The sequence below is a fragment of the Homarus americanus genome, unplaced genomic scaffold, assembly GCF_018991925.1.
Source record: "Homarus americanus isolate GMGI-L3 unplaced genomic scaffold, GMGI_Hamer_2.0 scaffold31037, whole genome shotgun sequence".
Taxonomy (NCBI): domain Eukaryota; kingdom Metazoa; phylum Arthropoda; class Malacostraca; order Decapoda; family Nephropidae; genus Homarus; species Homarus americanus.
Window position 1 is genome coordinate 9,033,156 of NW_024722227.1, and position 22,623 is coordinate 9,055,778.

Consider the following 22,623-nt stretch of genomic DNA (forward strand, 5'->3'; position numbering starts at 1 on the left):
GGACTTAAAGAAGCCTATACATGCATTCTTGGACAGAACCATTATTTGAGTAGAGGTTTATCTGATTAATAATGCAAAGAATCATCTCTCTGTAATAACTAATAATATATTCTTTTCTGTGAAGTCTCTTGAAAATTTTTGACATGTGCGGTAGTAGCTATATCAGGGCTGGTCGACTTGAAACCACATGAATGACTCCAGTCATGTCTCACTTTTGTGTGTGTGTGTGTGTGTGTGTGTGTTGGGAATTTGTACACTATCAATAAATATACAGTTATTTAAAAATTTCTCAATGTTCTAATTCCCTCAATATAACTGCATATGGCTTCAAAAAATTCTCCAAAGAAGTGTTCAAATTTCAAAATTTTCCGGGGGGCTTACAGCGCCCCCCAGAACTCCCAGATGTTTAGGTTCACTTCACTCGCCACCCCACCCTCTTGGGTAGTTATAATGAGGGGGGCCTCCACAAAGAGGCTGCCCATGGGCCTCCACAGGGCTAAATCCGGCACTGGGGGTGACCTAATTGAGGTGTATAAGCAACTCAAGGGGCACTACTCAGCCGAGTGTTTTTACTTGGAGCTGGTGGACGCTCGCCCCACAAGGGGCTACAGCTCAAGATTGAAGAAGCCACAGGTCCAGAAAACTGTGAGGGCAAACTTTTTCAGAGTGAGAGTTGTGAACTCTTTGAACAATCTACCAGAAAGTGTTGTGACGGCACCGAGTGTGAGCTCTTTCAAGACCAGACTTGACCAACACTGGAACAGGTTCAGGTACATTCAGGGGCCGGTGCATGCCCAGTACTTGAAAACAGTGCGTAACAGGGACGTGACCGATCGCCCAAGCGACTAATGAGCCGATCATTTGGTGAAGAGGACAAAGGAAAAAGAAAAGTAACAGACGTGACCGATCGCCCAAGCAACTAACGAGCCGATCAGTGGTGAAGAGGATAAAGTTAAAAACGTAAGTAAATGATTATCACACTCCAAGTGTTAGAATTGAATCTATAGAATAAATACTAACATTATACATACCCACCTGTACAATATAAACAGTTATTAGTCATAAAAATGGGGAAACTGTGCAAAACACAGAGCAGCATTGTTGACTCCTAGTGTTTTGACGACGGGAACTTCAGCTTGTCCCAGTTGCCGCTAGGTGGCAGCATCTACTGGGCCAGCGCATAATTCATTCTCTGAAGGACTGTAGTCAAGTTACGCGTTAACATAAATTTTTTTTAACGAATGTGGACTATGGTTGATTTATGCGGTGAAGGACAAAATAAAAATGTGAACAAAGTCGAACCACGTGGTTATAATGAGGTTAACTCTCATATGAGGGGGTAAGGTAAGATACCAAGCTAACCTAACCTAACTTCCTAGCCATGAGGCTCCACCCCCAGATCCCCCAGCATATTAAACACAAAGAACTTACTGTGATATGGTGTAATTTTATGTTTTTTTGTGGACACGAGGGCAGCCCACCCCCCCTAGACCTAGCGGCTCATAAATGTGCAGAGCATAGGTGTCGATCGGAGTGCAGCAGAAAGCTTGGCGGAGTGTTTTGAAATACGTTAATATGATTGGATATTTACATCCGAGATGCGGCACCACCGCCGAGAAAAACAAAGTGGTGCGCTCCTAGTCACCTAATTATCAACCAAACTTCACTTTTACTTTTATCCTCTTCACCACTGGGTGATTCCTGTTAATTTCTCTTTATTAACTATATGTGATATAAAAATACATCATGCAGTACTGGTTATACAATGCATCACATAACCAGAAATACCAACCTTACCAAATTAACATGGCCTCAGTTAGTGTGAGGCCATCAGACCAAGGGGTGCAGAATATATTTTTGCTGACTGTACCTTCCAGGGTTGTAATGATTTAAATCACATGATTTAAATCGATTTAAATCAGAGTAAAAAAATCATGATTTAAATCAAAATGATTTTTTTACTAATAACTGTTTTCTCTTTTTATTCTACATGATTGAAAAGTATATACAATGCAGCAGGCTAATAACATCAAGATGATTAAAATGCTAAGACCAGGATATGTTCCACCTAATAGACATCAAATTGGAGGGTCTCTTTTGGATAAAGCCTACGATCCAGTGATTAAGAATTATTCAGAAGAACTTAGTGGGAAAACAGTTTGCATGGCCATGGATGGATGGAGTAATGTCCATAATGAGCCTATAGTATGTATAACTTTAACAGCGGACAACCGTATTTATCTTGTTGACTCTATAGACACAGAATCAAGACACACAGCTGAATATCTGTTGAAATTAGCTGAATGTGCTACAAAAAAGTGTGAAGACAAATTTGGATGCACAGTAAGAAGCTGTGTAACAGATAATGCTGCCAATATGGCAAAAATGAGAAGTGAAATCGGACAAGATAAATCCATTATAACATATGGTTGCTCTGCACACCTGTTAAATTTGCTTTCACAAGACCTGCAAATCAAGAACATTAAGGAGCACATTACTGAAATCATTAAGTACTTCAGAAATCATCCGATCCCAGGATCTTTGTATAGAAGAGCAGGAGGAACAATGCTAGTAATGCCATCAGACACAAGATGGAACACAGTGACAGATTCTATTGAATCTAATTAAAAGAACTGGGAGACCCTTGTCAAAGTGTGCAAAGAAAATAGTGAAGACATTGATAAGAAAATTGAAAGGAAAGTTAACGATAAGAAAATTGAAAGGAAAGTTAACGATAAGGCATTAAAAAGAACTGCAGAAGACTATTTAGAGAGACTTAAGCCTATTGCTGTGGCATTGGACTGTGTCCAGAGAGAACATACCCTATTAAGTGATGCTCTAGAAATCTGGGTAAAACTGAAAACTGATATTAAGGAGTATTTAACAGATAAGAAGGATATGGATAATTTTGAAAAAAGAATCAAAGTAGCATTGACACCTGCCCATTTTCTAGCTAATGTGATAGATCCAAGGTATCAGGGCAGACATCTGACTCCTGAGCAGCGAGACATTGCAGAACAGTATGTGTGCGAGTCTCTTCCACATTTCCTTTCAACATTAATGTCCTTCCATGGAAGAAGTGCACCATTTAAAGAGGTCTATTTTGGTAAAGATGTTGTAAAATCTCTCTCACCCCTTGCTTGGTGGCAGTATTTTGCCAATGATATGAAAGAAAATGTAATGGATGTTCCTAGGCAATTATTTACAGCCGTTGCATTATCAGCAGGGGTTGAGAGAATTTTTTCCACATATGGATTTGTACACTCAAAGGTAAGAAATCGCCTAGGACAGGAAAAGGCATCTAGGCTTGTCACAGTACATAAGCATTTCAATGTTCAACTAAGCTAATTTAAATGTTTTGAACTATTTTTGTTGTTTACAGAATGAGAATATTGTGTTGACTTGAAGTTATTACCGGTAATTCTTAATACTGTACGTACACTATAATCCTACAAATGTAAGAAAATAAACTTGTTACCAGTATTATTTTTTTTACAAAATGAGAATATTATTCTGTTGACTTGAAGAAGTTAAGTTATTAATTTTTTAAACACTGTAATCCTATAAGAGCATTTATGTTAAATTTCATTATTACGTTTGGATTTGTGCACTCAAATGTAAGATATGTTTCCAGTTTTCTTTTATTTTACAAAAAAGAACATTATTGTGTTAAATTCCATTGGTACAGCTACTGCAAATATTTTATTGCCAATTTTCTGTTTATTATCCTGAATAAGTTTTGGTTGAAAAATACTGTTTTTATGGTTTAAAAATACTATTTTAATGCAATTAGTAAAAAATAAAAATAAATCGATTTAAATAAAAAATCCTATTTAAATCAAATACAGTAGGCTTAACGCGGTCAATAAAACCCACAGGGTACCGTGTTAAGTGAAAACCGTGAAAACCGCGCTAAGTGAACAACAGAACATATGGGATTAATTCTAATAGAAACTGGCCCGATCCCCAAACTCCACTTTTTCCGACACAATACCTATGTTCTAGTAAAAATAACATCTTAATTTTATGATGGTACATGCACACAATTAATACTTAAGAGAAATAGAGAAATACAGTCGCCAAGTTAATGTCCATTCAAATAATGGACTCAACTCCCTCCCCCTCTTCTCACACTACACTGCTGGCTCTTCCCTCTCTGAGAAATTTTTGGGGGAAAACCACTAAATTTTAATAAATAATACCTCAAATTAAAGTTAGGATAATACAATTGACATTGCTGGATTCCTTGTAAGACCAGGAATATTTTGAATATAAATGTCATATATTTTGCACAAAAGATAACATATTTACTCAGAGTAAACATTACATCTAAAATTTGTATGTCTAATGCAAAATCTATGATGTTTATATTCAAAATGATCATCAAATTATAAGAATTCCAGCAATGTAAATTATATTCTGACCGGGTAATTTGTATGAATTTTATGAGCTAAAACAAATATCTTCAGTTAATAAAAAAAAAAAAATATTCTTCACACGGTAACAGATGGTCGGTCGGTCCCTCCCTCCCCCCACCCCCCACCAACCGTCCCTACCAGATGTGTGGGAAAACCAGAATATTTACCTTTTTAGTAATAAATAATACCTCAAACTAAAGTTAGGATAATATAATTGACATTGCTGGATTCCTTGTAAGCCCAGGAATATTTTAAATACAAATGTCATATATTTTGCACAAAAAATAACATATTTACTAAGAGTAAACATTATATCTAAAATTTGTATGTCTAATGCAAAATCTATGATGTTTATATTCAAAATGATCATCATATTGTAAGAATTCCAGCAATGTAAATTATATTCTGGCCGGGTAATTTGTATGAATTTTATGAGCTAAAACAGGCAGTCAGGCAGGGTGGCGGGTGGGGCGAATCTAAAAATAGCTCTCGAGCCGGACACTCACCGCGTCGTGGAAAAAACCCGCGTTAAGTGAAAGTTCGGCTCTGGCGAGGCACCGCGTATACGGTAAAACGCGCTAAGCGAAACAGTGTTAAGCGGGGTAATACTGTTAATCGATTTTTTTTTTTAATCATGATTTTTTCCAACCCTGGTACCTTCGCTGTCACAATATTCTTTGGCAAGGTTTCAAGAGTTCGTTTACCAAGTTCATAACTACAGTAGTACTCCAAAGAAGTTAGCTCTTGGCAATTTTTCATTGATATGTAAAATATTTAACAAGTACTTATCACTTTTTACATTTTAGTTGCATTTAAAATTGAGTATTGTTATAAAGCTGGTATTCTAGTGGTTTCGGTAATCCAGCGAATTTTAGGATTTTAAGTGACCACCGTCTGCGAGAGGCTTAGGTTAGGTTAGGTTTGGTTGAAATTATGTTTTTCCAATGGCTTTTGATGTGTTTTGAACGATGCCGACTTACTTCCAAATAAGTGGATCACCGAAACAATAATTGGTAATTTTTCGTTGATCACCCATCAACTTTTTCACATGAAAAATATATTTTTTTTGCCTTTTTTTTTTTGGAAGGGGGTAGGGCTGAAAACGAGTGTTGGTCAAGTGTGGTCTTGATAAAACTTATACTCGATGCTGTTACAACACTGGCAGATTATTCCAAGAGTTTAACAATATTCTTTAAAAAGCGCTTTGCCGACCCTGTCCACTCACCTTATATTTAAGTTGGATCATAGCATGTCAACTGCAGTGTGAACTAAGTAAACAAGCACAAGGGCTAGTCTCCAAGAGTCTCCATTTCAACTTATTTATTATAATGTTTTCTACAACCAATAATTTTATGTTCTACTTTTTTACCTTTATCCTCTTCGCCAATGATTGGCTCGTTACCCGTGTTTGGTCACTTCTGTTACGTAGCACTGTTAAGTTGTTAACTGTTAGTAAGTACTGTACAGTGACCCCTCAGTTAACGAACTCAATCCGTTCCAGAAGGTCGTTCATTAACCGAAAAGTTCGTTAACCGAAATTTCGTTAACCGAGGCGTTCGTTAAACGAGGGGTCACTGTACTGGGCATGCACTGGCAGAGCTGGCTCCTGAATATATCTTGAACCTGCTCCAGTGGTGGTCATGGTCAAGTCTGGTCTTGAAACAGCTGTGATTGTACAGTAGGGGGCAGTGAAATTTTGCTCAAAGCTGCACTCTTCAGGCATTGTTCCTTATACATATCTAAGACTCCATGCCAAATTTGAAGCTGATATGTCGAGGTTTAGTCTGCCGCATTTTCTACTGAAATTTTTAAATTTACCTACAGTACTAGCCAAACAGCCGCTGTGGCGGTGCAATGTTCTGTTCAGTGTTTATCAACTTTTTTTTCATATCTCTTATTTCATTTAAGTTGTCTTGTTGCAGATGAGTATGGTGCTATGTCTATATTGATTATCAGGGCTCTGACAGACACCAGTTCACAGAACCGGACAAGACTCCCTACACTGGCTGCCGCTTGTGACCGATACTTGATTAGTGATTATGCTGGAGCTGCCATTGCTACTGCCACCTTAACTGACTATGGCATTATCACAAAGGATGACAAGAGTCAGGTTATTGGACCACATAAGCTGCGGGATGCGAGACAAAAATACCGATTTAAGAGGCAAGAAATTGAGATGGCTAGTTTAGATAATTTGACGTCACTCTATTTTGATGGTAAGAAGACCGCCACTCGTGTGATGATAAAGAATGAGAAGACCGAGAAATGGAGTTCGAGGATGATGGTGAAAGATCATTATGTCATCATGGTTGAGCCTGGCAATGAATATCTCACACATGTGACTCCCAAGACTGGACACGGAAAGCAGATTGCCAAAACTATTCACGAGTTTCTGGTGGAGAAAAATCTAACCCAGCAGCCCATTGTGTGTGTTGGTTGTGATGGAACCAATGTAAATGTAGGATCAGAAAATGGAGTCATTCATCATCTTGAAATGTTACTTGGTCACCCGCTCCATTATTTCATATGTCAGCTTCACGGAAATGAGCTGCCTTTCCGCGCAGTTTTTTATCACTATGATGGTAAACCAAGTGGTCCTGAGCATTGGCGTGGTCCCATTGGAAAGCAGATCAAGGAGTCTTTGTCTGAGCTTCCAGTTGTCGCCTTCCAGCCAGTCAGTTTCCCTGATTTCCCTGTGTTTAATGATGAAGTGGAGAAAGATCTGTCCTGGGATCAGAAATACCTGTATAGGATTTGTAAAGGAGTTATCACAGGTGTTGTTGAAGATGACTTGGCTGCTATTGAGCCAGGTCCTCCCTGTGTGTCAAGGTGGAACACCTTATGGAGTAGAATCCTCAGGCTGTATGTAGCAACATCAAGACCCAGCCATGAGTTGAAAAGAATTGTCATTACAATAATAAAGTTCAGTGCTCCAATGTGGTTTTACATCAAGATACACCCTTACGTAACACACGGCTCAAGGAACGTATTCCAGTCCCTGCTATATATGAAACACCTGAATAGTGAGGAGGAGACGATAGTGAAGAAGGCTGTCCAGAGAAATGCATACTTCGCCCACACAGATCAACTTCTTCTTGGTATGTGTGCAGATGAGGACATGACTGTTAGAGAAAAAGCTGTCTCAATGATAAGAAAAATTAGAGAGGAGAATCAGCAAAAGGAAGAATGCACTGGCAGATCTGAAGAGGAGGAGGAAGATTCTGATGCTGCTGTTGACGAGAATTTGTTAAACTATACTGATGAGGAGGGTAAAGATGGAGATGGGAATGAGGATGTGCCTCCTGTAGTCAACATGAGAAAGGTGGTGACTCCGAAACTAAAGTGGCAAGCAAAAAACTATCATTCCATGATTAACTGGAGGAATGAACTCAAGACTGAGCCTCCTTACATTGCTTCTCTGTCAAATCTACAGGTTAATGACATTCTTGAGACACCATTAGTGGTGCCCAAGTGGCCAAACAGCACTCAGGCGGTCGAGAGAGGCATAAAAGTGATGACTGAAGCTTGCACTGAAGTGACGGGATACGAATCGAGAGATGGATATATTAGGCAAAGATTATTGTCTAGGAAAATGATGCCAAGGTTCCGCACAAAAAAGAATTTCAATATGAACTTGTAATGATTTTCTATACGGTGTACCTGTAAAATAACATGTGAATTAAATCGATGTCACCCATGTAAAATTTATCATTATCCTGGAAAACATTAAATAACACCTAATTTTTGGTATACACTAAAAGTTGACAAAAAGTCGTTCACGATGCGGCAGGGTAAGTATGCATGAAATGGCATGAAATTTTGCACAGGTGTTTGATACAGCCATACAAACGATGCCTGAAAAGTGCAGCCTGCAACTCAAATAAAAGTGTTTTTTCCCTGCCCCCTATTGTACAGTACATTATGATTCACCATTCCTAGTACGATTTAGTGTGACAAGGATTATTCTCAGTAACACAGAGCGATACTAATAACCTACAGAGGAAAACTGGGGAAAAAAGATAAATTAAGAAAATCTGAATTTCTCGGTCAAAACTAGGACAGCAGAGTGAATTTTAAATCCCATCCTGCCAGTAGGGGACACACGCACAATTATCTTGGTGCAATGAAATTACATCTAGTAAGGTGTGATTTTAAAGGAAGTCACCCCAGTATTGGGGTAATTTCTTCCTCGAAATAAAGTGAGTGGTTAGGTTACAGAGGTTGGCATCACCACGGGCGTCCGCAGGGTGGAACACTTGCACCCCTAAGAAAATAAGAATTCTTTATCTGCAATTTATGTTCACACCAAATATTACAAGTTTTGGTAAAGGTTTACGAAACCTTTATCACCAGAAAGAAATGTGCGATTTGGTTTACATTTTTTGTACACACTATTAGCATGGGGGTCTGCCCACATCGTCAACAACCCGCTTCGTCCACTATTTTTAACACGTTTCGTCTCCACTGCTTTATCCCTTTCGTCACCCCGTTCATTCCCATCATTATATACACGAAAATAGCTGTTGCTTGGGATATAAAATAATAAAAAACACGAAGAAAATTTATTAAAGACAAAAAACAATAATAAAAACATTGTTAATGCCCCTGCAATCATCTCGCTGCTCGGTGGATTATACGCTGGTGCCAAATCCCCTTCATTTGTTCTGTATTTTGTTTATTTACTAGTGTTTTAATATTTATTTTATCAAGTAATTAATATCATGTAGAATGATAAAACAATACTTCTCGAGTCATCTGTATGCGTGTGTAATTTCTATAAAATAATAACTTACAATTTGTCACGAATACCAGCGACTGTTAGTGTGGAAACGGAATTGATATTGGTGACGAACCAGGTCGGTGCCGATGTGGATTGGCAACGAAATGGGATGTATCCATAGCATGATATTAAAGACAAATGGAAACGACAATACATAGAACCTGACCTAACATACCCATAGGTTGGGTATGTTAGGTTAGGTTTTATTAGGTTCTATGTATTATCATGTTAATTTATGTGTTAAACAAATTGCCTTAATATTGAGGTTGAAATATATCAGCAATGGCGAGGAGGGATTAGTGGAAGCGTTCACCATCATTTAAGAAAAGTCTCTTGAACAGAGATTCTGCGAGGTAAACAAAAATAACGGCGCCGGGAGGAGAATTGTGAAGCGGGATAGAGTAAATACAAAATAATAAATTATACGAGAAGTTGTCGTTTTTTTTTTAATACTTAAAATCATCAAAACAATAATTATATAAAAAATAAAGAAAATCAACATGGCAAATAACGGTAACTTCCAGTGATAACGGTTTCGTAAGCATTTACGTAAGTCTCCCGGTCCAGATGGGTTACATCCAAGAGTCATTAAGGAGATGATGGAGGAACTACTTCAGCCACTGAGGATCTTGTTTGAAAGCTCTTTTCAAGAAGGAAATATACCCGAGGACTGGCGTATTGCATATATCACAGCTATCTATAAGAAGGGAAGTAAAAGTGAACCAGGAAACTACAGGCCAGTCAGTCTAACTAGTGTAATCTGCAAATTAATGGAGTCAATATTACGGGAAGAGATGATATCCCATATGAAAAAATATGGATTGTTTATTAATAAACAGTTTGGCTTCATTTCCGGCAGGTCAACAGTCCTACAGTTGATTAGGGTACTAGACAGGTGGACGGAAATTATCGATGACAGTCAGGCTGTGGACATGGTGTATTGTGACTTCATGAAGGCTTTTGATAGAGTACCCCACAAAAGACTATTAGAAAAAGTATCTAGTTATCGCATTGATGGAAAATATCTTGATTGGGTAAGGAATTTTTTAACTAAGAGAAAACAGAGGATTGTGGTAAATGGAGAAGTATCTGACTGGAGAGAGGTCACTAGTGGGGTCCCTCAGGGTTCTATCCTCGGCCCCCTGCTGTTTGTCCTTTTTATCAATGAGCTGCCTGAGGCAATTAAACACGACCGTGAGGTATATCTATATGCGGATGACACAAAGATTTTTAGGAAAATAGAACGAGATGAGGATTGTGACATGCTGCAGGAGGACCTGGATGGGATCAGGGGTTGGACTGAGAAGTGGATGCTGAACTTTCACCCAGAAAAAAGTAATACATGAGGATAGTTAGAACAAAAGTTGCTGACCATGGATATCATATGTACACCACGATCAAGAAGACCACTGTAGAGAACGATATAGGGGTGGTCATCGATGATAAGCTGATGTTTTCTGACCAAAATCTAGCTGAGAAAATCAACAAGGCTAATAAAATAGTGGGCATTATTAGAAGAACTTTTGTTCATCTGGATGCACCTATATTCAAGGCTCTGTACAATGCTCTGGTTAGGCCACACCTTGAGTATGCTAATCAAATTTGGTGCCCATATCTCATTAAGGATATTGAAGCAGTAGAGAATGTACAGAGGGCTACCAAATTAGTACCACAGATCAAGGATTTATCTTATGAGGAAAGACTAAGGAAATTACAGTTACTGACACTGGCGTACAGAAGATCTCGTGGGGACCAAGTGGAAACATACAAGATAGTGTGTGGCATTTATGACCAGGCATGTACAGCAGGAATGTTTCAGATGAGGGAGGCTGACACTACCCGGGGGAACTCAAAGAAGATCTACAAAACAAGAGCGAGGCTAAATCTCAGAAAACACTCGTTCACGAGTAGGGTTGTCAACAACTGGCATAGTTTACCTGAGTGGGTAGTGAATGTGGAGACGGTGAAAAAGTTTGAAACAAAATTAGATAAATACTGGAAAATTCAACAACAAGCATATAATTTTAGGGCACAATTATCCGCCACACACGGGGCCGACTAATTACCCAAATGTAGCCGGAATGAAGTCAAATAATGGTCCTAGATGAATAAATCGGACTGCTAATCACTTCTCGACTAGTATTTGGTGTCACAAAGTCACAAAAAAATTGGAAAACTTACTTTAATCTGAGTTAATAGATCGCGTGCATGTACCAAGGGAGCGAGGAATTACCCAAATGTACCCAAATGTAGTCGCAATGAAGTCAAATAATGGTCCTAGATGAATAAATCGGACTGCTAATCACTTCTCGACTAGTATTTGGTGTCACAAAGTCACAAAAAATTGGTAAACTTAATTTAATCTGAGTTAATAGATCGAGTGCATGTACCTAACCTAACCTAACCTCGACTAGTATTTGGTGTCACGAAGTCACAATAAATTGGTAAACTTAATTTAATCTGAGTTAATAGATCAAGTGCATGTACCTAACCTAACCTAATCTAATTTAACCTAACCTAACACAACACAACACAACTCAGATTAAATTAAGTTTACCAATTTTTTTTTACTTTATGACACCAAATAATAATCGAGAAGTGATTTACAGCCCGAATTATGCTTGTACGACCATCATTTGACTTCATTGCGGCTACATTTGGGTAATTCCTCGCTCCCTCGGTACATGCACGCGATCTATTAACTCAGATTAAAGTAAGTTTTCCAATTTTTTGTGACTTTCTGACACCAAATACTAGTCGAGAAATGATTAGCAGTCCGATTTATTCATGTAGGACCATTATTTGACTTCATTGCGGCTATATTTGGGTACATTTGGGTAATTAGTCGGACCGGCCACACACAGCCATCGTCTGAGTAGAGAAGAGGCTATTGAGCTGGAGTCACAGGCGTGAGCCTCTTCCAGAAGATCATCTGTGAGTATCTGTGAGTGAGTTAAAGTGAACTGTTTGTTCCATGACATAACCACAAGGGACACTTGTGATAAGCCAGTACTTTTGACAATTCCTTTCGCGGCTAGGCCTGGCTGGCCGACTCTGGTAAAACCGTCATCACAGAGGAACCGTGTATACTGTACATGGTGATAAGTAATAATGAAGCCACTGCCACTATTCATCAAAACTGAAGGCTTTGAAGAATTGAAAAGCCTATTTTTGGTGGATGTATCTACGTACGTAGCTAATGTAGGAGCGCTAGAGGACCCCTTTAGCACTCCTCCAGAGGGATGACCTGGAGTCCCAAGTCATCTAAGTTACGAAAACTTAGGCTACACTGGCAAACTTCCATTAAACCTTAAAGTCGTTGCAGCAGGCACCCCTAATTCCACTGCCATTTTCTATGGGGTGCAGACACACATCTGCTGGAAGCGGCCCCCTCACTCTGCCTCCAGAATTACACGTTGGGTAGTATACATGCACTACACTGCCAGCAGTTACCTGGCAACACGTGATAAGGAGTCAACAGCGGGTGAAGTGAAGACTGAGGCAGAGGCAGCTCAGGCAGCTGATTAAACTGAGTAGGCAGAGCAAAGGTGGGAGTCCAATAACGGGGGTCGAACACCGCCATCTGTTGAGCCCACGCAAAACTATTTTTGTATTCTCTCTCTCTCTTTATATATATATATATATATATATATATATATATATATATATATATATATATATATATATATATATATATATATATATATATATATATATATATATATATATATATATATATATATATATATATATATATATATATATATATATATATATATATATATATATATATATATATATATATATATATATATATATATATATATATATATATATATATATATATATATATAGTTGAAAAGGTGGTGTAATTCACATCTTCAAGGGTGAGTACAGACTAGTCTGTACTCACCACTGAAGATGTGAATTACACGAAAGCGCTTGGGAACTTTGTGTTTCTTCCTTCTTTGTTGTTATCAGCATATACCTGGATCACGCGTGTGGGGTTATGAGATATTGGTTCACACTCAGGATGGGATGGAGAAAGGAAACTCACAATGTGCTCACTGTATACATATTGTATTTTGATGTACAATGCAGCTTGTTGCTGGGTAGGTAGCATGACTAGGTAGCGTTGAGTAGAGAGAGCTGGGTGGTGAGGGTGCCCAGAATGAGGGCACTCGGCTTGAGGGATGCCAAGGTCGCTGGCGGGAGCGGGAGCCGCCAGGCTGGCGCGGAGGAGGAGGTGTTGCTTGCTGGTGGCACTGTGTAGAAAGAGCTGGTCACAGGGGTGTCAGGCCTTATAAGGCGGGGGTAGGCGTGGGTAGATAGTTGACCCCCGCTCCGTAGGCGGCGCTGGAGGCGTAGGCTGGGGCATTCGAGAAGGTTCGGTGCTTGTAAGGGAGAAATCCACTATAATACTCCCCTTCCCCTCCAGGAGCGGCGGGAGGCTGGAGGTTGGTAGGGTTGCGTGCCACATGTGAGGCAGAACGGGCGGTGCATGCCTCATGTGAGACACGAGGGCGTGGATGAGCCGGCCGCTAGGGGGGACAGCTCTGTCTAGATACACGAGATCTGTGGGAGAAAAGAGGGAGAAGGAGGGTTGTGGAGGCGATGAATGCTGTGCTTCCCTCGCGACAGGTACAGAGTCCTCAGATGCGCCTGCTGGGGTGTGTGGGCCTGGGTCAGGAGCAGGGGCTGCGTTAGGAAGAGTGTCCATGACAGCAGCAGGGTGCATGAAAGCAGCAGGGTCCACGACAGCAGCAGGGTGCATGACAGCAGCAGGGCCCACGACAGCAGCAGGGTGCAGGACAGTAGCAGGGGGTACCTGAGGGAGATAAGAGGGGTGTATGGGTCCGCGCCAGGAGCAGGGGCCGCGTCAGGAGGAGCGGCAGGGGGTACTGCTGGGCCGGGGGCGGCGTCTGAGGCAGGACGGGTGTGTTGGGGTCAGTAGGACGTGGTGCTTGGGGCAGGAAGAGGAGTGGCTGTCTGCTTAGAGTAGCAGAGCTGCTCTAAGGTGTCTAACCTGCTATGTAGAGAGTAGTTGTAGAGCCGATGAGAGCTGCCTCTGCGTGGGTAAGCAGGACTTCCATGTTGCTTGAAGACTGGGAGAGTGATCAGTTTCTCCTCTATCCTGTGTGAGTGCGAATCTCCGGGGGTCACCATTTGTGGGGTTATGTGATATTGGTTCACACTCAGGATGGGATGGAGAAAGGAAACTCACAATGTGCTCACTGTATACATGTTGTATTGGATGTACAATGCTGCTTGTTGCTGGGTAGGTAGCATGAGTAGGTAGCGTTGAGTAGAGAGAACTGGGTGGTGAGGGTGCCTAGAGGAGGAACACGCGGCTTGAGGGACGCCAAGGTCGATGGCGGGAGCGGCAGCCGCTAGGGTGGCGCGGAGGAGGAGGTGTTGCTTGCTGGTGGCACTGGGTAGAAAAGAGGGTGATACGATACGAAGTCATTAGTTAAGAGGTGAAAGAAGATTATTAGGAATTGAAGAAAAAGTGGTGAAACTGAAATACAGTAGGAGTAGAAAGAATCTGGGCTCAACCAGATCGCTTCATCCTTCTTATTGGTGTTTTGTCTTTGTTCTGCTCCCTTGGGTCGTCAGACCTTTGTATTAATATTGGTTTATTTATATAATGCTGCTTATTATTATTATTTTTGTTATTGTTGGAGTTAGTGAGCCCGCCCAGGTCCTTGTGTAACTGGGAGGGTAGCACATTTTTTTTTTTTTTTTTTTTTTTTTTTTTTTTGTGTTAGTTAAGTGTTAGTTGTGTTAGTCTAAAGGTACACTGTATGGAGAGGCCTGCCAGGTTCTTAGTGGAGCTGGTTGGTCACTCTCATCTTTATTCCTCTAGTAATGTTTTATGTAGAAATGTGTATATTGAGGCAGGAGGTGGTTCAATTACTTCTTCCTGGCTGATATAACTGGGAGGGTAATCACATTATTATTATTAGTATTATTATTAATATTATTATTATTTTTTTTTTTTTTTTTTTTTTTTGAGTTAGTGAGCCCGCCCAGGTCCTTGTGTAGCTGGGAGGGTAGTCACATTTTTTTTTTTTTTTTTTACTAAGATGTGGTCACAGCGGTGTCAGGCTTTATAAGGCAGGGGTAGGCGTGGGTAGATAGTTGACCCCTGCTCCGTGGGCGGCGCTGGAGGCGTAGGCTGGGGAATTCGAGAAGGTTCGGTGCTTGTAGGGGAGGAATCCACTACACGCGCACCCACAGTAATTTACTTATATATATATATATATATATATATATATATATATATATATATATATATATATATATATATATATATATATATATATATATATATATATATATATATATATATATATATATATATATATATATATATATATATATATATATATAGCGTTTATTTATATACGCATATATTAAGTATGCAACCATATACAGTATATTACTTTTACTTTTTTTTTTACTTTACTTTTTACTTTTTTTCTCTTCACCACTGATCGGCTCGTTAGCCGCTTGGGCGATCGGTCACGTCTCTGATTACTTTTCCTTTTCATTTATCCTCTTCACCAAAAAATCGGCTCGCTAGCCGCCCGGGCGATCGGTCACGTCTCTGTCACGCACTGGTGGCAAGTAATGGGCATGCACCGGCTCCTGAATGTACCTGAACCCGCTACAGTGTTGGTCAAGTCTTGTCTTGAAAGAGCTCACACTCGGTGCAGTCACAACACTTTCTGGTAGATTGCTCCAACAGTTTACAACCCTCACTCAGAAAAGGTTTGCCCTCACAGTTTTCTGGACTTGCGGCCTCTTCAATCTTGAGCTGTGACCCCTTGTGGGGCGAGCGTCCGCCAGCTCCTAGTAAGGACACTCGACTGAGTAGTGTTCCCTGTGATGCTTATACACCTTAACTAGGTCACCCCTTGCCCGTCTGTAGTATAAGCTAGGCAAGTTCAGGCGCTCCAATCTCTCAGGGTAGCTCAGGTGCCGAAGTGCAGGCACCAGTCTGGTGGCTCTCCTTTGAACATTTTCGACCAACTGACAGTCCCTAGCATATCTCGGGGACCAGACGGGATGACAGTACTCCAGATGGGGAAGCACTTCACTCTTGAAGATCGTTACGAGGGACGGACCGTCTAGATATCTGAACAACCTTCTTATAAGACCCAATAATTTATTTGCCTGGTTTACCTTCTTCTCGCAATGGCCCGAGAACTTCAACTCATTGTCAACATACACACCTAGGTCCTTCTCACATACAGTCTCAACTAGTGCAGTTTCTTCATCCTGTTAGGACATATGACACGCCTCCTTACCGTTGGTACGCCCCAGGTGCATCCTCTTATGCTTCGTGACATTGAATCTCAGCAGCCATTTCTTCGACCATTCCTGGAGCCCACAGAGGTTCTTCTGCAGCTCTTCACAGTCCGCTTGGTTCTTGATTTCCCAAAATAACTTGGCGTCATCGACAAATATCTGTATGGAGGAGTGCGCAACATCAGGCATGTCATTTATGAAACAAACAAACAACAGAGGCCCAATACACTGGCCTGTGGTATCCCACTTGTGACAGGTACGAATGACAATTTCGTGCCATTTATCAACACACACTGCTTGCGGTCATGTAGAAAGTCTTCTATCCTCGCTTGGACATTTCCCAGAATTCCGTACCGTTCCAGTTTGATTTTCAGCCTTTCGTGGGGTACACTGTCGAAAGCCTTGGCAAAATCTAAGTAAATATTGTCGATATTACCACCCCGTTCCAGAATATGGGTCCAAATATCCAATACCTTGAGCAATTGTGTTAAGCAGGAGCGCCCCGGCATAAAACCATGTTGACAATCCTTTACAAGGTTGTTTCGTATTAGATGTTCCATTGTGGCATCTCTGATAATACTCAAAAGTACTTTACATATTATGCTGGTCAGGCTCACCGGTCTATAGTTGTTCGTGGAGTGACGATCGCCCTTCTTGAAGATAGGACTCACATAAGCCACTTTCCATTCACTGGGGACCATTTGTTCATCCAGGCATTTACAAAACAGGATCTTCAGGGGCTCGGCAAGCTCGTTGCACAACTCTCTCAGCACTCTAGGATGCACTATGTCAGGGCCGGGACTCTTATGAACCTTTAGCCTGGACAGTTTATTTCTAATACCCTCTTCTGTGAACACAATGTGGGTCAGTGCTGTGTTAAACCGTCTGTCCTCAAACGCAGGAAGGTTAATTGCATCCTCTCTTGTGAACACCAAGGAAAAGAAGCTGTTCAATGCCTCAGCTTTATCCTGGTCAGAATCTGCGTAACTACCATCTTCAAGCCTCAGGTTTTCAATCTCTACTTTGCATAGCGGTAAAACGCCTTTGGGTTTGACGACCTCGCTTGCAACTAGCCTCCGGAACTCCTTTTCAGCCCTTCTACACACTATCTTTGCTTGGTTTCTGGCTCTTGCATACATCCTCCAATCTTGCTCATCGTTTGACCCAACCCACACCTTGAATTTCTGGGTTTTCTTTTTAATTCTGTCGACCGCCGCATGGTTCATGTGTAGGGATCCCCTCGTATTCCTAGAGGGACTGGGTTTGGTCTTGGGTATATATTAATCAATCAAATGGGTCACTTTACTACTTATGATATTCAGCGTAGTGTCTGCGTTCTTGTACCTTAATAAGTCAGGCCAGTTGATACCCCTCATGTCTTCCCTCATCCGATTGTAATTTCCCTTTTAATATTTCCACCTTGGCTTGGCCTTATCCTGAACTAGGTAACAGTTAAATCTGAATGACAACACTAATGGTGATTGGTGCCAACTGGGGCAAGGTGTTCCAGTTTGGCTATACTGCCAGACTGGGGTCACTAATTCCAAAGGGAAATACTTAACTCTATTCTTAATTTCTAGGGGTAGCTGCCACCAGGCCCCCCTTGGACAGTATGTAGCTCGTTAGGTAGCGTGCAGAGTGGACTAGGCATTGGGTTAGGTTTTTCATTGACCAGATCGATAAGGGGGAAAGAAGGGTGAAACCATAACATGTCTTAGTTCTTTCAATTTATTATAAAACATACTGTAAAAAAAGATACAAGTGAGTTGGCCTTCCTCAGAAGAACAACGATGATTTTGGGTACCCTTCTTACCATATCACTCAACATGTCAGATTGCCCCTGTACTACGGTGATACATTTCATTATCGATATGACAACTTACATAAGATACTTCACACACAACACCCAACAGGGGATAATTGTTTCCAAACATATACAACAACACTGTGGACATATAACTCCCAGGCATGTCCCAGGGTATCACACTGGCGCCTGTAACACTGACGATCGCTGTGGTGATCGGTTAAAGCCAGACACGTGGCGAATCTGGGGTCTAACTCCACGATGTAGAGTGGAGCTGATTATTCATGCCGAATCGGCGCCATCAGTCATATATTAGTCACTGCTGAATATCCACCGGCTCCGAGCGACCGGTGGGGTTTCCATTAAGCCCACCCTCGATCTGAGAACGAAGGTGAAAGGTTATACGGGGGTGTCTGGGGAAGCATGGTGGGTCACAAACAAATCTTTCGTCTCGCCACGTCAGATATTTACGTTATATTACTTCTTACACTGGGTGAATGACAATTCCACTGTTAAAGCATGAACACTGATGAACACTGATATTCACTACAATAGACTGAATCAAGCTGAATAGTTATAAACACAGAACATACCTGAGAACGAAGGTGAAAGGTGATACGTGAGGTTTGCTCCGGTTCAAGTTTAGAAGCTCCAAAAGTTGTTGGTAGCGAAAGGCAGAGCGGGGAAGATGACAGAGGAAGGAGCAGGAGGTTAGGAAGGGAATTATAGTGGGAGAGATAGTGCCGTGGCTTTACACGACTGCGTTTATTTGGTTAGCGCATAGCGCACGTATTGGGTTTTGTCTGTGTTGGGTGTGTGATCCTCGGGTCACCACTCCTCCGGATTGTGTCAGTTCAAGTTTAGAAGCTCCAACAACTTTCCCTGAATACGAATTCGCAACCTTTCGATTTACAACAGGTACCTACTTTACTGCTAGGTGAACAGGGACCAAGGGGGCTAGGAAGAGTGTCCAAACAACTTCCGCTTGCCCGGGAATCGAACCCGTGACATTTTGCTTGCGAGGCAAGAGCGGTACCGCTTCTTCCATATGCGCCCCTTTTGCTCCTCCCGCTCTCACTGGTTTATATACCCCTGAGTTGCCAGCGATCGCTACTCACGCAATGACAGAAATTACACAAAATCTAACTGTTACTCATTCAGGGATGACCCTCAGTTGACAAAGGTCTGGCGAATTACTAAAATTGATTTACACAGACTAATTCAAGATTGCGTTTGCCAGTAGAGAGTGGAATAAACGTAGTGACAACTGTGTTCGAAGGCGGGACTTACTAGGAGTGATCCTGAGTTTAAAACAAAGGGGAAAAACACGTCTCTCCTGAGATTCTACAAGCGCGGTGGATTTGAATGTTATGTAGCGTAATATGAATTAAAGTGGGTTTTTAGGAATGACAATGATGAGCACAGTACATGGCCACCATACCCTCCTCGTTTGTTATGATGAGGTCAAGTGGCTTGGGTGTTTGCTCCCCTCTGTAATGTGTCGGGTCTCTAACATGTTGGAACAGAAAATTATCTCTCAGAGTTTCTACAAGAAAGAGTAGCAGGGTTATTCAAGTCATTCGGGGTGGACTCGTTTCTCCAGTCGATGTCGCCATGCTATGCAGACGACTTACAGCTTATAGTAAGAGGATCAAACAAACTAGCCAACACGCAACACGCACTCCAACTTATAGAAGAGGAGTGCAACAGACTTGGACTCAAGCTAAATCCAGCCAAGTCGAAAGCGATGGCCATCTGCACAGACACACCAGACAAGATGCTCTCCATACAAAACACGCCGGTAGTCTCGACCAACACCCACCAGTGTCTTGGAATCTGGTTTGACCAGAAACTCACTTTCAAGCCGCAACTCGAGTATCTCAGGCACAGGACGAAGAGCAGACACAATATAATGAGGTCGCTCACCAGCACAACCGCAGGAGCAAACCTTCATGTGCTCAAAGCCTACTACACGGCCGCCATCAGATCGCTGGTAGATTACAGTGCTCCAGCACTCATTGGACTGAGAGAAGACCAAATAACCAAGCTAGAAATCATCCAAAATAATGCTCTCAGGACCATGCTCGGAGCACCCATGTTGACCAGAATTTGCAATTTGCAAATGGAAACTGAACTACCACCCCTGGCAGTACGAGTCAAGCAGGTGACAGCCGGTCTCCTCGCCAAAATCTGTAGATCAGATAAGCCCACAGCTGCCAAAATTCGAATCAGTGCCTCCCTCCACCTCGACCACAGAGTGCGAGGGGCCACCTGGTCGCACGAGGCAAGCGAGGTCATCCGACACCTGCAAGCAGAAACACTCGTCAAGAACAACCAAGACACACGAGACAATGGTTACGTAGTTCCTCCACCATGGAGCCCTCCACCAGCCACATTCAAAATTACCGACCTCGGCGATAGTAAAGCCAACCTCCAGAAGGAGGACCTCAAAAAAATAACTCTGGAAGCCATAGCCACCGAGACACCGGCTGATGCAGCATCATGCTTCACAGACGGCTCGGTGGATCCATAACATCATACATCCGGAGCTGCCTTCTACACCCAAGGTCAGACCCTCCGATGGAGACTTTCTAATGACTGCTCCACTCTACAAACAGAGCTGGTAGCAATCTCAAAGGCCCTACAACACGCTGCAACACAACACAACAAGTCCATCATAATTCACACGGACTCGAAATCGGCCATGAAGGCGCTGCAACACAGTCAACCAAGAGACAACATCCACATTATAACCTCGATCCTCGCACAGCTACAGGAATTCCAAAGACAAAACCGCCCAGTCGTCTTACACTGGATTCCCAGTCATGTAGGGATCGGGGGAAACGACGTGGTAGACGAAGCAGCCAAGGCAGCCACACGCTCTAGTAGCGTACACATTCAAGTTCCAGCAAGCGTGCAACAGATCAAGAATCACCTCAGAAAGACTAGCAAGCTCCACATCCAAAAGAGCTTCCTTCACGCATTCAACGCTGGTTCCCAATCAGCCAAATGGTACCTGGCGGCTACAAAAGGGGAACCACTATTCGCGGACAAGAAAACACCAAGACAAACCCAAGTTAGCCTTCATCGACTACGACTAGGGTACAAGTGCTCCTGGCAGATGATCGGAAATGACGTCAGGGAATGCACCTACTGTCAGGAGCCAGCGGCCAACCCACTGGAACACTATCTCCTCTACTGCGAAGTCACACAGTCTCCGAAACAAAATTCGAAACTTCCAAGAACACACAACACCAGCGGCCACTCTAACCCGAAAGGCCCATACAGACCACATTCACCACCTTCTACAGGTCATCACACGATACCCACCACCCAGATAGCCCAGGAAGTATCCTCCCCCAGCAAGTGCGGACCCCGGTTCGGGGGGGCGCGCCACTCCGAAACTGACCACGTCCAAGAGTGGGGGTTGGTGGTAAGCGTTCACTGACCGAGGGTCCGCTCACACTTGCAACCTGCAGTATCCTTTCATATCTGCAGGTAGGACAACCTCCAATCCCAAATCCGGTCCGGTTGCTCCAAGAGCTCCAGCCGGAACCACCAAACGGGCCGCCTACAGGCAAAGGCCCGTGTCGGACTACGGTCCGACAATCTCATTCTATTCTATTCTGCTGAACCAGCAAGACCTCCAAACAAGCTCCTCACCAACCAGCTCCCTCAGCAAGCTTCTCACCCAACAGGACCTCTGAGCAAGCTTCTCACCACACTGCAACTCCTTAGCACTGCACTGTACATACAATATGTATACAGAAAACGCATTGTGAGTTTCTATTCTTACCTCCATCCTGAGTGTGAGATATTGTAGTGGATTTCTCCCCTACAAACGCAGTTTGTCGCTGCGTAGCCGACCCCGTGAATTCCCCAGTGTATGCCTCGTGGTCTAGGTCAACCAGCGCCGCCATACATCACGGAGGTCAACTACTAAGCCACGCCTACCCCCCGCTATTTAAGACCTGACCTCGTGGTGATCCCTCTCTTTTCTACCTACACCAACCAGCCAGCAACACCTCCTCCTCCTCCGCCTGCCTGGCGGTCCTCGCTCCCGCCGGCGAGCATGGCGACCCACAGGCTGGTCCTCCTCTGAGCATCCTCACCAACCAACTCTCTTCTTCTAGCTACAGCCGCAGCAAGCTGCACCACCTCCTCCGCCGCTGCCTGGCGGCCCTCGCTCCTGCCGGCGAGCATGGCGACCCACAAGCTGTCCTCCTCTGAGCATCCTCACCAACCAGTTCTCTCTACCCAACGCTTGTAACCATGCTGCCTTCCCAGCACCAAGCTGCATTGTACAT

The 22,623-nt window shown here is 42.5% G+C and overlaps 1 protein-coding gene across 4 annotated transcripts in view; it reads right to left on the reverse strand.

Moving 5' to 3' along the window:
* Nucleotides 1-12,802, reverse strand: part of LOC121862366 (dehydrogenase/reductase SDR family member 11-like) — an 81,233-nt gene extending 68,431 nt beyond the window's left edge. The window contains exon 1 of one of the 4 annotated variants that reach the window (XM_042360613.1): nucleotides 12,652-12,802. Coding sequence is in view for 2 of the 4 variants with exons in the window: in XM_042360615.1 (XP_042216549.1) it covers nucleotides 12,508-12,548 (41 nt within the window). In the remaining 2 variants the exon portion in view is untranslated. Of the gene's footprint in view, nucleotides 1-12,390; nucleotides 12,617-12,651 lie in introns of those variants that run through there. The other 3 variants (XM_042360615.1, XM_042360612.1, XM_042360614.1) reach the window with 3 other exon arrangements.
* Nucleotides 12,803-22,623: the final 9,821 nt, after the last annotated feature.